At 43.7% G+C, this 12,208-nt stretch overlaps 1 protein-coding gene and 1 long non-coding RNA gene across 4 annotated transcripts; one reads left to right on the top strand and one right to left on the bottom strand.

Moving 5' to 3' along the window:
- Positions 1 to 917: 917 nt before the first annotated feature.
- Positions 918 to 7,165, bottom strand: ENPP4 (ectonucleotide pyrophosphatase/phosphodiesterase 4). Of its 2 annotated transcripts, XM_035321952.1 has the most exons (5): positions 7,068 to 7,165; positions 6,194 to 6,296; positions 4,811 to 5,672; positions 3,771 to 3,941; positions 918 to 1,538 (listed from the first exon to the last, which is right to left on the bottom strand). In XM_035321952.1, exons 3-5 carry the CDS (start codon positions 5,628 to 5,630, stop codon positions 1,174 to 1,176), a joined length of 1,356 nt encoding a protein of 451 aa, XP_035177843.1. In that variant the 5' UTR covers positions 5,631 to 5,672; positions 6,194 to 6,296; positions 7,068 to 7,165; the 3' UTR covers positions 918 to 1,173. The 2 variants fall into 2 exon arrangements, with proteins under 2 accessions (XP_035177843.1, XP_035177844.1); XM_035321953.1 differs by lacking the exon at positions 6,194 to 6,296.
- A 961-nt stretch (positions 7,166 to 8,126) lies between these two features.
- LOC118164644 lies at positions 8,127 to 11,226 on the top strand. 2 transcript variants are annotated; one of them, XR_004749583.1, is made up of 3 exons: positions 8,127 to 8,486; positions 8,959 to 9,078; positions 10,717 to 11,226. It is a non-coding gene; the product is annotated as an uncharacterized LOC118164644 (long non-coding RNA). The 2 variants fall into 2 exon arrangements; XR_004749582.1 differs by lacking the exon at positions 10,717 to 11,226 and adding an exon at positions 9,345 to 9,553.
- Positions 11,227 to 12,208: the final 982 nt, after the last annotated feature.

Consider the following 12,208-nt stretch of genomic DNA (forward strand, 5'->3'; position numbering starts at 1 on the left):
ACTGAGGTTATCTAAATCAAACTGCCTTTTTTTTTTTTGTATAGGAAATTACTAGACTCAATGATTAAAAATGAATCTAGAGGTTCAATTAGAAATAGAATGATTAGCATTGGTCTTCACCAGAATTTTGATAAAAGGCCATCCTAACTCAAAAGAAGTTATAGCCTTTTCTTTTAAATTTCCAGAGTTTAAAAATAATAGTTTGGAATCCTTGCTAGATGACATTTTCAACTTGTTCCTTTTTGGCACATGACAGCCTTCAGAAGACAATCATCAGCCAGTCCATAGGGCGTTACCCACCTTTATTCCATAAGGCATTCAGCAGTCTACACCTGAAAAAACTTTTCACAGTGTTTAGAAGCAGCAATTTTACTACTACAGCCCATCAAGCTGAGTAACCCAAGCGAGGATTCTCAGCTTAAATCAACATCTTTGAGATAAGCAAGTAGTCCTGTCCCAGCTCTCCTAGCGCAGGAACTGCGGAGCTGAGTCATCCACAGACACACACGGAAGCTTCAGCATCTGCCCAGTGTTCTAGCTGTTGGACCGCATAGTTTATTGCTCAAGCTAGAAGTTGTCAGCATAGAAGTGACACATAACAGTTCTTTCCTCACTGACTTCCTTTTTCCTTCTCACCAGTTACTTGTCATATTGCTGGCTTAAGGTGGAAACTGAAGTATCACTTCTTCTCTCCACCCTTGCTTCCCAGATTTAAGAACAAATCAGAATATACTGTCCAAACTGAACTAACTTTCTAACTCGCAGAAAAAAGATCTTATCTCCAATACAGGTACAAGAACACTAGAATAAATCAACATTAATTTAAATTTAATACCAAAAATAATTATCACTTACAAATGTTAAAATTCATTTTGTCTAGTTCACAGTCTGGAATTTCATTTCAGAAACATCTGAAGTCTTGAATGAAAAAATAAGCATCTTTATTTTCTTAATCATCTCCTCCAGCAAAAAGCCACCCGTTCAGTATTTCTTTCTGAAAATATTTTTACAGGACTACTCGTCAAGTAACACACACAAACAAGTTAGCAGGTTCTGGCTGTACAGTATTTTACACAGGTACCATTAAAGTGCATCAAAGAATGCTGTCCAGTGCAATCTTGAACTGGCTTGCTGAAATCATTATTAAGCAAGCGAGGCTCAGCTGTCTGCATGCTATCCAATTAAAGGATCATCATCGTCAGATTGTAACTGCAGTCGGGAAAACGGACGCGGGGGAGCTACTCTGTTCTTTGAGATTATTATAATGCAGGTGAAAGTAGTCAGTACCATGAGAGCCCCAATCACTATCCCAATAGCTTCTGGGAGATTTATGCACCACTGGTCAGTGAGCAAGCACTTGGTGTTACTGAAAGTGCCATTGTGCGGCTGCGGGGTCAGTCCCAGGATGTGGCACATCATTGGGTAAATATCAACGTTGTTCATTGTGCTCTGCTTGTAGCCCTGATGAAAAGCAGGGCCTCGAGCAGCCAGGAATGGATGCATGCTTGGGAGAGCGTTGTCATAGCCATGGTCACCTACTGGAGAAAGGCAGATTCAAGAGTTAACATCACAGTTGCTGTTTGCATATCAAGTGTTCCCCCCACTCTCAAAAGGCACGTATTTTAACCAAGGACTGACACAGAAACTAAACGCAGCCCTTGGACTAAACACTGAAGGAACCCAGAGCCCCTTCCCTCCTCCTGACTCCCCTACAGTCTTTTCCCATACCAGCCTTCAACCATGTTCCTTCCCCACCTCCCCTGGTTAAACTATTTTCTTTCTGGTCATTGACACTTCCAGCATGAGGGGTGTGAGGGAAAGAAACTGAATTTGAAAACGGTGTTGCCACCCCACACCTCAGTAGCTGGAATGCAAGCTTGCATTTCTTGGATTTTGGAGAGATGGTTCTCCTTAAAAAGCACCTGTCTCATAAAAACTCAAACATTTTCCCCTTGATGGTGTTCAGTTTGTGCATATTAAAGTACTCTTGGATCGTGCTTATCAGATTATCCACCCAAATTTACCAATTAGATACCCAAACAAATCCATACATAATCAAAAGCAAAAACAGCCAAGGATCGTGATGCCTGTGAGACACACAACAGAACTTCGTGGCTGCAAGGTCACCAGTACTTAGGCATTTGGTAGATTTTTAAGACATACTGTGACATTTTGTGAAATATAAACAGCTAAAAAGCAGCCACAGTCCAGTTTCCTAACAATATGCCCAGCGACCACGTTCTAGATGCCAAAAATTTCTCATAGCACAGAGTTTGAGTTAGTGTGTTTCGGTTTACAGTTCATTTCTTAGTATCAGTTTAGTAAAACTGCCCCCAGAACTGTCTCCTTAACCACTTCACTAAAAAGTTTCTGATCTGAAATGTCACGAGTCCTATTGCTTGAAGTCACACTTACCACTTGGGTATACTTTCAACATTCCTTTTTAACATTTTGTACCATTGTGTTTGTTATTATGAAGACACAACTGCACCAGATTAGATTAGATCTAATCTAATTAGATTTGATCAGATTTTTTCCTTCCACTATTTACTCGTTTTGAACAGTGCTGTTGCAGGAGAACTCCTGGGCTGACACTGCTAGGAACAGCGTTGCTATCGGTACAGTTGCCAATCATTATGCTGCCACTTTGTCCATGAGGACAGTAAACACTTACATGGCCATTTAGGCTAAAACATCCCCTTCCTGCTTCTAGAAAGCTGTGGCTAGCAAGATTCTTTTGAAAAGTGACTCATTTCAACCAATACTGTACTGTTAATTTTAAATATACAGTTATTAACTATTTTTAGCTACAATAAATTGAACCTAACAGTGAAAAACAAAGCGTTCTATGAGAAAACACTTTAAGGGGTTAAATGTTGTCAGTTTGAGGATGATTGCAGCAAACTTTGGGGGAAATTCAAATACAAGCACATCTTACATCATAAACAGCACTTTTGTACAAATAATGAGAAGATTGGGACTTAAATATGCAAAGGGCAGACAAGCTGGGTGAAACCGGGAGTTTACACCACCCAGCACCCTGCCCTGACAGCAGTCGTAACAGATAGCCTGGGAACCATGCAACGGCAGCTCTCAGCTGCTTAGAAACTTCCTAGAAATTGGTATCTTTGTATTTTGTTTCTATTAATGGATTTCTCTTCCAAAAATTTGTCCAATTGCTTTCTGAACCCGTATATATTATTATTATTAGAGCAGGAAGAAAGGGCATAGCTTACCAATGCGTTGTGTGAAGTAACATCCGTCACTTGTTTTTACAATATGCTATTTGGTATCTTCCTGACAGGAAGAATTCTGGCTTCTTTGACCATTATTGTTGGGCTCCTCTTATTTCTAACACTTCCTCCCATTTATTTTGTTCCCTAATGTGTGTACAGTAACATTAAATGCTTCCTCATTTATGTTTCCTATATGTATGGTTTTATGCATAAACATTTAAACCACATGCTGGTTAAAGCTTGAGATACAGCCTTAGAGTTACCTTAGGCAAGTTAGCCAGCAAATCTCAGGCTATTAAACTGAACTTAGTAAAGTGTTGGAGCCACCAGAACATCCCCTATCTTCTTCATCTGTTAAAATGCTCCAGGGTGAGGCTGAGAGCGTTCTGGAAAACACTGCCTGAGATGATCCTAAAGATACACAGTGCAAAGACTCCACTCACAAGGTAGGACCTGCTATAGATTGCTGGAATAAAAACCACACAGTTCACCAATGCAAGTCACGAAGAGCACAAACGAGGAAATGACACTTACATTTTAAGAGAGACTCATTCTGCACAATTGTCCAGCCTTCATCTGCAACCAGAATTATGGGTTGAATTCTCTTATTATGCCGATAATGAAATCGTTCTGGAATCTCCTCCTTGAGATATGCTTTCATATGACTGTTGCATTTCTTCAGTAAGTTGTATACATATTCTTTATCTGTTAAGAAAAAAACGCACATGAAACAATTGGAAATTATGTCCTGTTTACCGCAATGATCTGTCACTAAATCTAGATTTCTTCTTCAACACCCCCCCTCCAACAATTATTTTTTAAAAAGCAGAGTAAATGATTGCTTCATGTCCCTAGTGAAACATATTGAGGTGGATTTCGCAACTTGCTCCCATTTGAAGTCAGGCACTTTGTGTCTAGAACCTAAAATTCAACTCTGTGTTTTTGGAGAGGCAGGGAGCGAGTGCAAAATTCAAGCAGAGAAATCAAGAGAAAGCAATCACAAACCAAAGTAGTCAATATTTTATCCAAAGCAGTGAAAATAAACTTTTTGCTAATCTATTAATCACGTTGTTTGCTATAATTGCTTCAGTCTGGCCACAGCTGAGGAAACTGAGAAGACCAGCAGTGTCATGAGTCACACCTGTTAGTGACTACCCTGAGATACAAAAAACAAAGTCACAGTATGAAAACTCAAGTTTCATTCACAGAAACAAAAGCTGTAAAGCAACCGAAGTTGGTTTTAGAATTTTTGTTGGAAGTCTCAACAACAACATTTTTTATTCTGAATAAACCCAAGGGTTTATCTCATGCTCACTATGAATTGCAACCTTATAGAATACATGAGCAACAAGGGAGCAGGCACTCTAAGTGCCTAATTGCATAGGTAATTTGACACAGTACTCATCCCACTAATTACTAAAGCAAAGTAACTTCTCAACAGACATTTTTTTTGCCTTTCCATTAAATTACATCCAAGTTGTGCAGTGTTAGCTACACTTGTCCTGCAAAAGACCTGATGGTAAGCAGGATTTAAATCTCAATGTACAACTTAAAAAACAAAAACCACCACGTACTCTTTTTTGGCAGCACTGCAGCAACCGGACTCTTGTCGATGAGAATATAGCTACTGCGATCAATACAGCCATCCAGGACAATCAGCTTCTTTGGAGAACACGTGGCCATCCCATGATCGCTCGTTATGATGACATTAACAGTGTCCCATAAACCGAAGGCCTTCAGTTTACTCTTAAGGAAACCAACATGATTATCCACTTTTTCTAATACTTTGCGCATGTTCTCAATGTCGTTTGGTCCATACTTGTGCCCACTTACATCTGGTTCTTCCCAGTATAACGTAGCAAAATTGACTACTGGATCAGAGCTGTTCAGCCACCTAACAATTTTCTGCACTCTTTCCTGAAACGTTACTGAAAAATTATACTTCATAAAGAAGTGGGGAGTCGCATTGTTAATTTTTACATCAGTACCAGGCCACATTGCAGCAGCACTCGTCCCATTTCCCTGCTGCTGATTTGTTACCCAAATTGGAACCGCCTCATTCCACCAGAAGGGATCTGAATCATTGAACTGCGAGAACTTTTTCTTGGTATCCGCATCATACATGTCATTAGCCACAATGCCATGGCTTTCTTCGTATAAACCTGTCACTATGCTGTAATGGTTTGGGAAAGTCTTGGTGATAAAAGCATTTGTAACTTGTTTCACAAGCACACCATCCTCAATGAACTCCTGGAGGTGAGGAAGATGATAGGTTTCCAAGTAATCAGCCCTGAAGCCGTCAAAGGACACTAAGAGTAACTTGGGCACTGAATCACCCGGGTGACCACGACAGGCGACTATTCCACAGAGAAGCAAGGTTAGCAGCAAGCTCATTGTTGATACTTCAAAGTATTTCCAGCAATTAAGCAGATGCACCTGGAAAATGTAAAAAGACACGATTCAAAATAAGTGCACTGGAACCAGTTTAACTAGCTATCCACCATGCACATCTTCCTCGTAGAGGTTAACTGTAGAACAACTGGTGTAAACAACCACTGAGGCCAACAGAAAGTTTCCCTGCTGACTTCAGAAGTTTCCATATATTGCCATAGCTCCTCATGTATCAAAACGAAAGACCAGCGAGACGTTTCTCATCGCAGACTAAATGAAAGGAAGAATTGTTTTCTCTTTTTTTTTTTTTTTTTTTTTTTTTAAGCAGTTACTTCACCATTTTGGTCTCTCTTATTACTATTCTGCATTTCAAGACAAACAGCCTGTATTTTTCTCATGTTCAAGCACAGGCAACTAAACGACTTTGGCTCCACATTCAGGACGCCTGTTCACACATCAGTGCTCAGCCCAGAAATCCATCGCCTTTTTCATCCCACCTTCTCTGCCATCTGGAGTTGCTGGAAGGCTTTTGAGCCTTTCAACACCCCTACTGACTTACTGCTTACTCAATACAGGGAACTGCCAGGAGCTACTTCTGCTTTCCTTCCGAGCTGCTATACATCGACCGTAACAGCACTTAAACCTGTTCTTTGTGTGTCATATGTCTCTCTAAAATAAAAAGCAAAAAAAAAATAATCATTAGTAACCTCTGCAGCGAGGCAAGTATTTCTTATCAAGGAATTAAAAGTCAGTATGAACAGAGGGTATCATTTATGAGCTTTTTCCCTATCCTTTTAAATCAGAAGAAGCTGGCAGCGGAAAGGACATGCTCGAACTTCTTTCATGCGATGGGTGCTTGGTTCGGGGAGATGTGGGATTATTTTATAGGGTGTTAAAGAGGGAGGATTATTAACAAAAGATGTGAGATTGCCTTGCTCCCAAGGCAAGCCCTGCTCCAGCAATTTGCTCCTTTGTGGTACTGGCAGAAACCAGGTTGACCTGAGGAGGAAAAGCACAGAACTTTCTAACCACGGAGATGTTAGAAACTCCAGGGTCAGGCAGACGGAAATATTTTGGGTTAACCCAACCATGCATCTCCTGCCCTACCCCTGCTGTGCCCCCAGCGCAGCCTGACCCCGCTTTCTGCCCTCACACCTCACCAGCCCTACCTTCCCTGCGCCTCCAGCAGCCAGAAGGTGCCGCAGGGCCGTGAGGCCACCCCTGGGCCCCCGAAATTCCCCCCAAACCAGGGGAGGGGCCCCTGCAGCCCGGCACCGCCACCTCGGGGGCACCCCGACATTGTTGGGGGACAGCCCCCAAACACCCCAGATCCCACCCAAAGACCCCTAAATTCCCACACACACACAGCCCCAAAGACCCCCAGGCCCCCCTCTCACCACCCCCTCGGACCCTCCCCCGGCGGTTTCGCCCCGAGCCCACCGTGCGGTGCCCGCCGAGGGGTCGCTGAGCGGCGGTGGCGGCCGGCGAAGGGAAGGGGAAGGGGCCTGGGAGGGGCGGGGCAAACGGCAGCCATCGGCGGGAGGGGGGGGGGGGAGAGCGGCGGAGCGCCGGGGAGGGCTGCGATTGGTCGGGGAGCCCGCTGGGGGCGGCTGTGATTGGTGGAGGAGGGGGGGGAGGGACGCGGGGAGGGAGGGAGGAATGTGGGGGGCGGCTGGGGAGAGCGGGGCTGGGGGGGCTGAGGGGCTGAGGGGAATGGGGTTAGGGGGCTACTGGGGAGGACGGGGAGGCGCTGGGAGGTACTGGGAGGCTCAGGTTGGAGACGAGGAGACATTTCTCAGAAAGAGCAGTCGGGCACTGGGGTGGGTTGCCCGGGGAGGTGGTGGAGTCACCGTCCCTGGGGGTGTTCAAGGAGAGGTTGGACGTGGTGCTTAGGGACATGGTTCAGTGGGTGACAGTGGTGGTAGGGGGGTGGTTGGACCAGGTGATCTCGGAGGGCTTTTCCAACCCTAATGGCTCTGTGATTCTGTACTGACAGGAGCTTATAGGGGCCGGGGGGCTGAGGGAAGTTAGTAATTGAAGGGGGCTGAGGGGAACTGATAGGGGCTGGGGGAGCTGAGGGGTCTGATAGGGGTTAGGAGTGAGGCTGAGGGCACCTGAGGGGAATGGGACTGCAGGCATTGAGGGAGCAGGGTTGCAGGGTATGGGGGGGGGGGGGGGTGATAGGGGCTCTGGGGAGTGGGACTGAGGGGAATGGGGCTGGGGGAACTGAGGGGAGTGGAGCAAGGGCTGCTGATAGGGGCTGGGGGGAGCAGGGCTGAGGGCGGCCGAGGGAAGGTGAGAACAGGCGAGCAGAGCTGAGAACTGAGGGGAGTGGGGCTGATAGGGGCTGGGGGGGAGCAGGGCTGAGAGAAGTTGAGAACTGAGGGGAGTGGGACTGAGGGGGGCTGATAGGAGGTGATAAGGGGCTGAGGGAATGGGACTGGGGAGAACTGAGGGGAGCGGGGCTGAGGGGAGCTATAAAAAACTATGGGACTGGGGGGAGCTGCAGCAGGCAGCTGTGGTGACTTAGGGGGCCATGGCATTCATTGTCGCCCTGGGCTGGAGTGCCCAGGAGGTGGGACACTGTAGGGTGAGGGGTACGGCCAGCAGCAGTCTGGCATTCTCCCAAGGTGCTGCAATAACCCCGGGCTGTGGGGACATCAGTGCAGCTGCAGGTCTCCACTGTCCTCCATGGCCTCTCCCTTTCCGTCACACAGCTCAGAGAGCTGGTTGTTCACGCGCTTGGCGCTGCATGACCTCATCGTGCTCTCGTGACAACACCTTTTTACCCTAAAACCCAGAATACATGCATAATGAAAGCATTACGGGATGTAAGAGCTGTGCACGCCAGGGCTGCTGGTAAGAAGGCAGCGTGCGGTGTGATGTGTTCAGGCCTGTTCTGGTCAGTTTTCCTCAGAAGTTAAGGCAAACAGTTTGCATTTTGTTGGTTAACCTTTTTATTATGAGAAAGGATTAGTAATTCTGCAAAACCTGTTAAGTTACTGGTGCTGAATAACAATGAAATCATCTCCGTGTAGAGAGAGAAAATGCGTCCTTTAACAGAATACAGCAGAAATCATAACTCCATTTCCAAATTCATCCCCCCTCCCCCCAAAAAAAGAGAAAAAGACATGTCTATAGCTTCATGGCAGACTTAAACAGAGGATCTAAATTGCATTGTTTGCCCCGCTAGCATGTTTATCCTGAATGCTGCATACATTTCAGCTTGTTTCTTCCTAATGGCTTTCACATATGTATGAGTTCAACAGGATATGCTACCTGTGTGTGCCAGCTGTGGCGTGCTTTTAAAGTTGTGGCTGTTGATTTACAGGTGCCAGGAGAAAACTGGACAAGGTGACATGCCTCTCTGATTCACCTTGATTCAGGGAATGTACTAAGTGTGGCAAAGCACAGGATTGTTTAAAAAGAAAAAGAAAGAAAAAAAAAAAAGGTAAACAGACAGTTAAGACTTCTTGCAATTCAGATGTAAAGTTCAAGTCAAGGTTGTGGTGTGGGTTGGTTTTTTTTAGGTATGCTAATTCAGCTCTGTCAATATGCACACGATCACGTGGGAAAGGGCAATATCCTTTATCCATTACTGTGCTGCATTTGCTTCTAAAATGTATTGTGTGAGTGAATTAAAGGTCTAGGGAATACATAGCATGCAATTTTTTAATTTGTCTGGTTTTGATTCAATTTTGTGTAATTATGACTCAGGTCTTGTTACCAACTTTATTGAGAGATACAGACATAATCATCAAAGGTGATTTGTTAACCTCGTTCGGCAACATACTTACTCAGCTATTCAGTCCTCAAAGGTGTGAGTAATCTCTTGTTTACCCCTAGCCATATGCTTTGAAACCTATTTACAGTATTCACCTGTAATGCGTCCAATTTGACACATCATAAAGGCAGCATACCTTACCAACTCTGCGCTTCTAAAATGTGCTAGCCAACACGTATCACATTTTAATGCAGGTCTCAGTTCTGTGTACAGTGTATGCCTACAGGAAATGGATTAGTTACGTATATCGTTACATTAAAAGAAGTAAAACTGGGAACTACCAAGATGGTTACCTTTCATCACCTTAATCCCTCTCTGTATTGTATTTCACCTCATGTTTGTCTACAGGCTGTAGTTCTAAGCACGAGATTGTACCAAATCCTGCCAGATGCTTCAGATGCCAGCTTTTTGCTGCTGTAGTAGAGCTGAGGGGTTGCAGCCTGAAAACCATGATACATATTTGTTCAGGTCCACGGAATTTACTGAATGACTGGACGTAAAGGGTAGGCCACTAGAAAATATTCTCAGTTTTTGGTTAGGTTTAGTAAAACATTTGATCTCCAGATGGGCAACCATATTCTCCTATTGGTAGTGGTGTGGTGGGAAAACAACTCCTTTTTACTCAGGTGGAAACAGTATGTTGCACATGAATAGTTCGGGTGCTTGTCTTCATTTCTTAAGAAAATGCAGGGCATTCTCATTACTTACAGTTAAAATAACTGAAGTTGAATATTGAAAGAGAAGCATTTTTCTATATTTTTATATTTTTCCCCTCAGTTTTATCCATGACAGATCTCCATGATCAGTTTTTGCTGATTTACTCAGCTTGCTTAGTTTTTTTAAATCAATTACTTTTAGCATTTTGATGCACTTTATATAGTCGAGATGAAGAAAAACATGAAGACATTTCATAAAACCATAAAAGCTGACAAAGTGACTAACAGCTGTTAAAATTTATTAGACTCTCAGCTTCTAGTGCCTATTTCATCTGAAGAATAGGTTGTATATGGAGACTATAAACAAAATGAAGCTCTTAACCGCACAGTTTCTCAAACTGTCTATGGAATGATACCCCTGAGGCTGTGTGGTGGGGTGGTACAGAGCAGTGTGGTGTCACTGCCTTCTCTACTTCAGTCACGAGAGCCTCCGCTGTATAAAAGCTTAAAGCCTGGTTGCTGAGCTTCCTATGGGTGCTTAGTTTCAGAGGTAAACAAGGATATTGAAATGTTGCCAGATTTTAAAGGCAAACAAAACTGTTTTCCTTGGAGCAGTTGCTTTGGGCGAATAGAACATCAATATTTTTAGGCCGTCAGGTATTCTAATGGAATTTCTAACCGTGGAGTTGGAGGACAAACCAGACAAAGCTTTATAAAAGGAACCAAAAGGCCAAAATTCAGGGTTTTGGAACATCTGAATCAGTAATCATTGTTTAGGCCTTTAGAAGGTAAGTTGAAAAATGTCTGTTGACAGTGGCACTGCCTGGTATTTTTAACAATGAAAATCTGTTTATAACATGAGAGTTGAATGTCTGATGCAAAACAGTTTTGTATTGTTTGTCCAGTTTCTTGTGGAGAAGTGTCTGTCGTATGCAGAGTCAAATGTATTGGTGTGTTGGCTTTAAATAGGTCTGTTATACAATGTAAGTAGCAAAGAAAAATCTGGGTGAAGGCAAATGACCATTATTACAATGAGGTTCTGAATTCATGAGCCAGCCCCTCAAGATCACAGAATCCAGGTAATTGAGCAGCAAATGGATTTCTGGAGGTGTCCTTCAAGGATGTGTTGACTCTTGTATAAAAAAACATGCAGAGATCCAAGGCTGCTATAGCTGCATATATCAACAGTTAAAATGAAACTGAAATGAAGTTTCAGATGATGAACTAACTCTATATGCACACTAAAATACAGATACACTTTTCAGAACATCTGTGCAACCTCTTGTCCTTCACAGTCATCTCTGTGATCTTCTTGGACATCCAAAGGTGACCATCCCAATGCTGGAGGAGAACAGTGCCATATGGAACAGCCCTGTTCCTCCTTTTGGACCAACTCATACACAAAAAGTGTGGAGAGCTGAAGGTGCTTGGACCTGTTTTTCACAGTCTGTCCCTGCCATACAGCTCTGTGAGTGCTAATGGCTCTAGGAATTACTGGTGCAGGATCTTGTGGCTCTCATTCTTGTAGAGAGCTTGGAGCCAAAGTAGAAAAGTACCCTGCATGCAGACTTCCTAAGATTTGAAAGCTACCTAAAGGTCTTTGCCTCGCGTTGTTCAGTGCAAGATCGGTAGTGAATAAAACATTGCAGTTTGGGAACTGCAAAGAGATGAGGTGCTGCTGACTGCTTAAGAAAAAGGTGGGACTAGAAATGTCGTAGAAAGTTTAATTGGTGGTGTTTTCATCCAAGTATGCAGTGCAGTTAGGAGTGAGAATGAAGTGGTATGATTTTATTGTGATTTTATTGTAATATGTCCATAAACAGTCTTCCTCCTGGAGCCCACAGTGTAGGTGTGATAACGTATTGGACTGCATATTGCAAAGCTTTGCAAATGTTGAAACTTTCATAAAGGGTGATTTCTGGAAAACCAGTATGCTGAATGGCCAGGAATACTCATGAGTTTTGCAATGAGTGCTGTCAAGTGCAAAGGGCCTTTACGCTTTAAGATGCTAAGATCCCTCTGTTCCTATTGACATTGAAAAGCATCATTTACCATCATCCTGTTTGGGTCCACCAATTTCCAACAACAGTGAGTGTTTTGGTTTATTCCATTGTCTTGCCCCTGTTATGGCTGGAAGAAGA

This window comes from Oxyura jamaicensis, chromosome 3 (assembly GCF_011077185.1).
Source record: "Oxyura jamaicensis isolate SHBP4307 breed ruddy duck chromosome 3, BPBGC_Ojam_1.0, whole genome shotgun sequence".
Lineage (NCBI taxonomy): Eukaryota > Metazoa > Chordata > Aves > Anseriformes > Anatidae > Oxyura > Oxyura jamaicensis.

Coding starts and splice junctions, on each gene's coding strand:
- ENPP4 (XM_035321953.1), bottom strand. CDS start 5,630: ATGAGCTTGCTGCTAACCTTGCTTCTCTGTGGAATAGTCGCCTGTCGT. Junction 3,942..4,810: donor TGCAGTGCTGCCAAAAAAGA/GTACGTGGTGGT, acceptor TTTTCTTAACAG/ATAAAGAATATGTATACAAC. Junction 1,539..3,770: donor GAATGAGTCTCTCTTAAAAT/GTAAGTGTCATT, acceptor GCCTTTCTCCAG/TAGGTGACCATGGCTATGAC.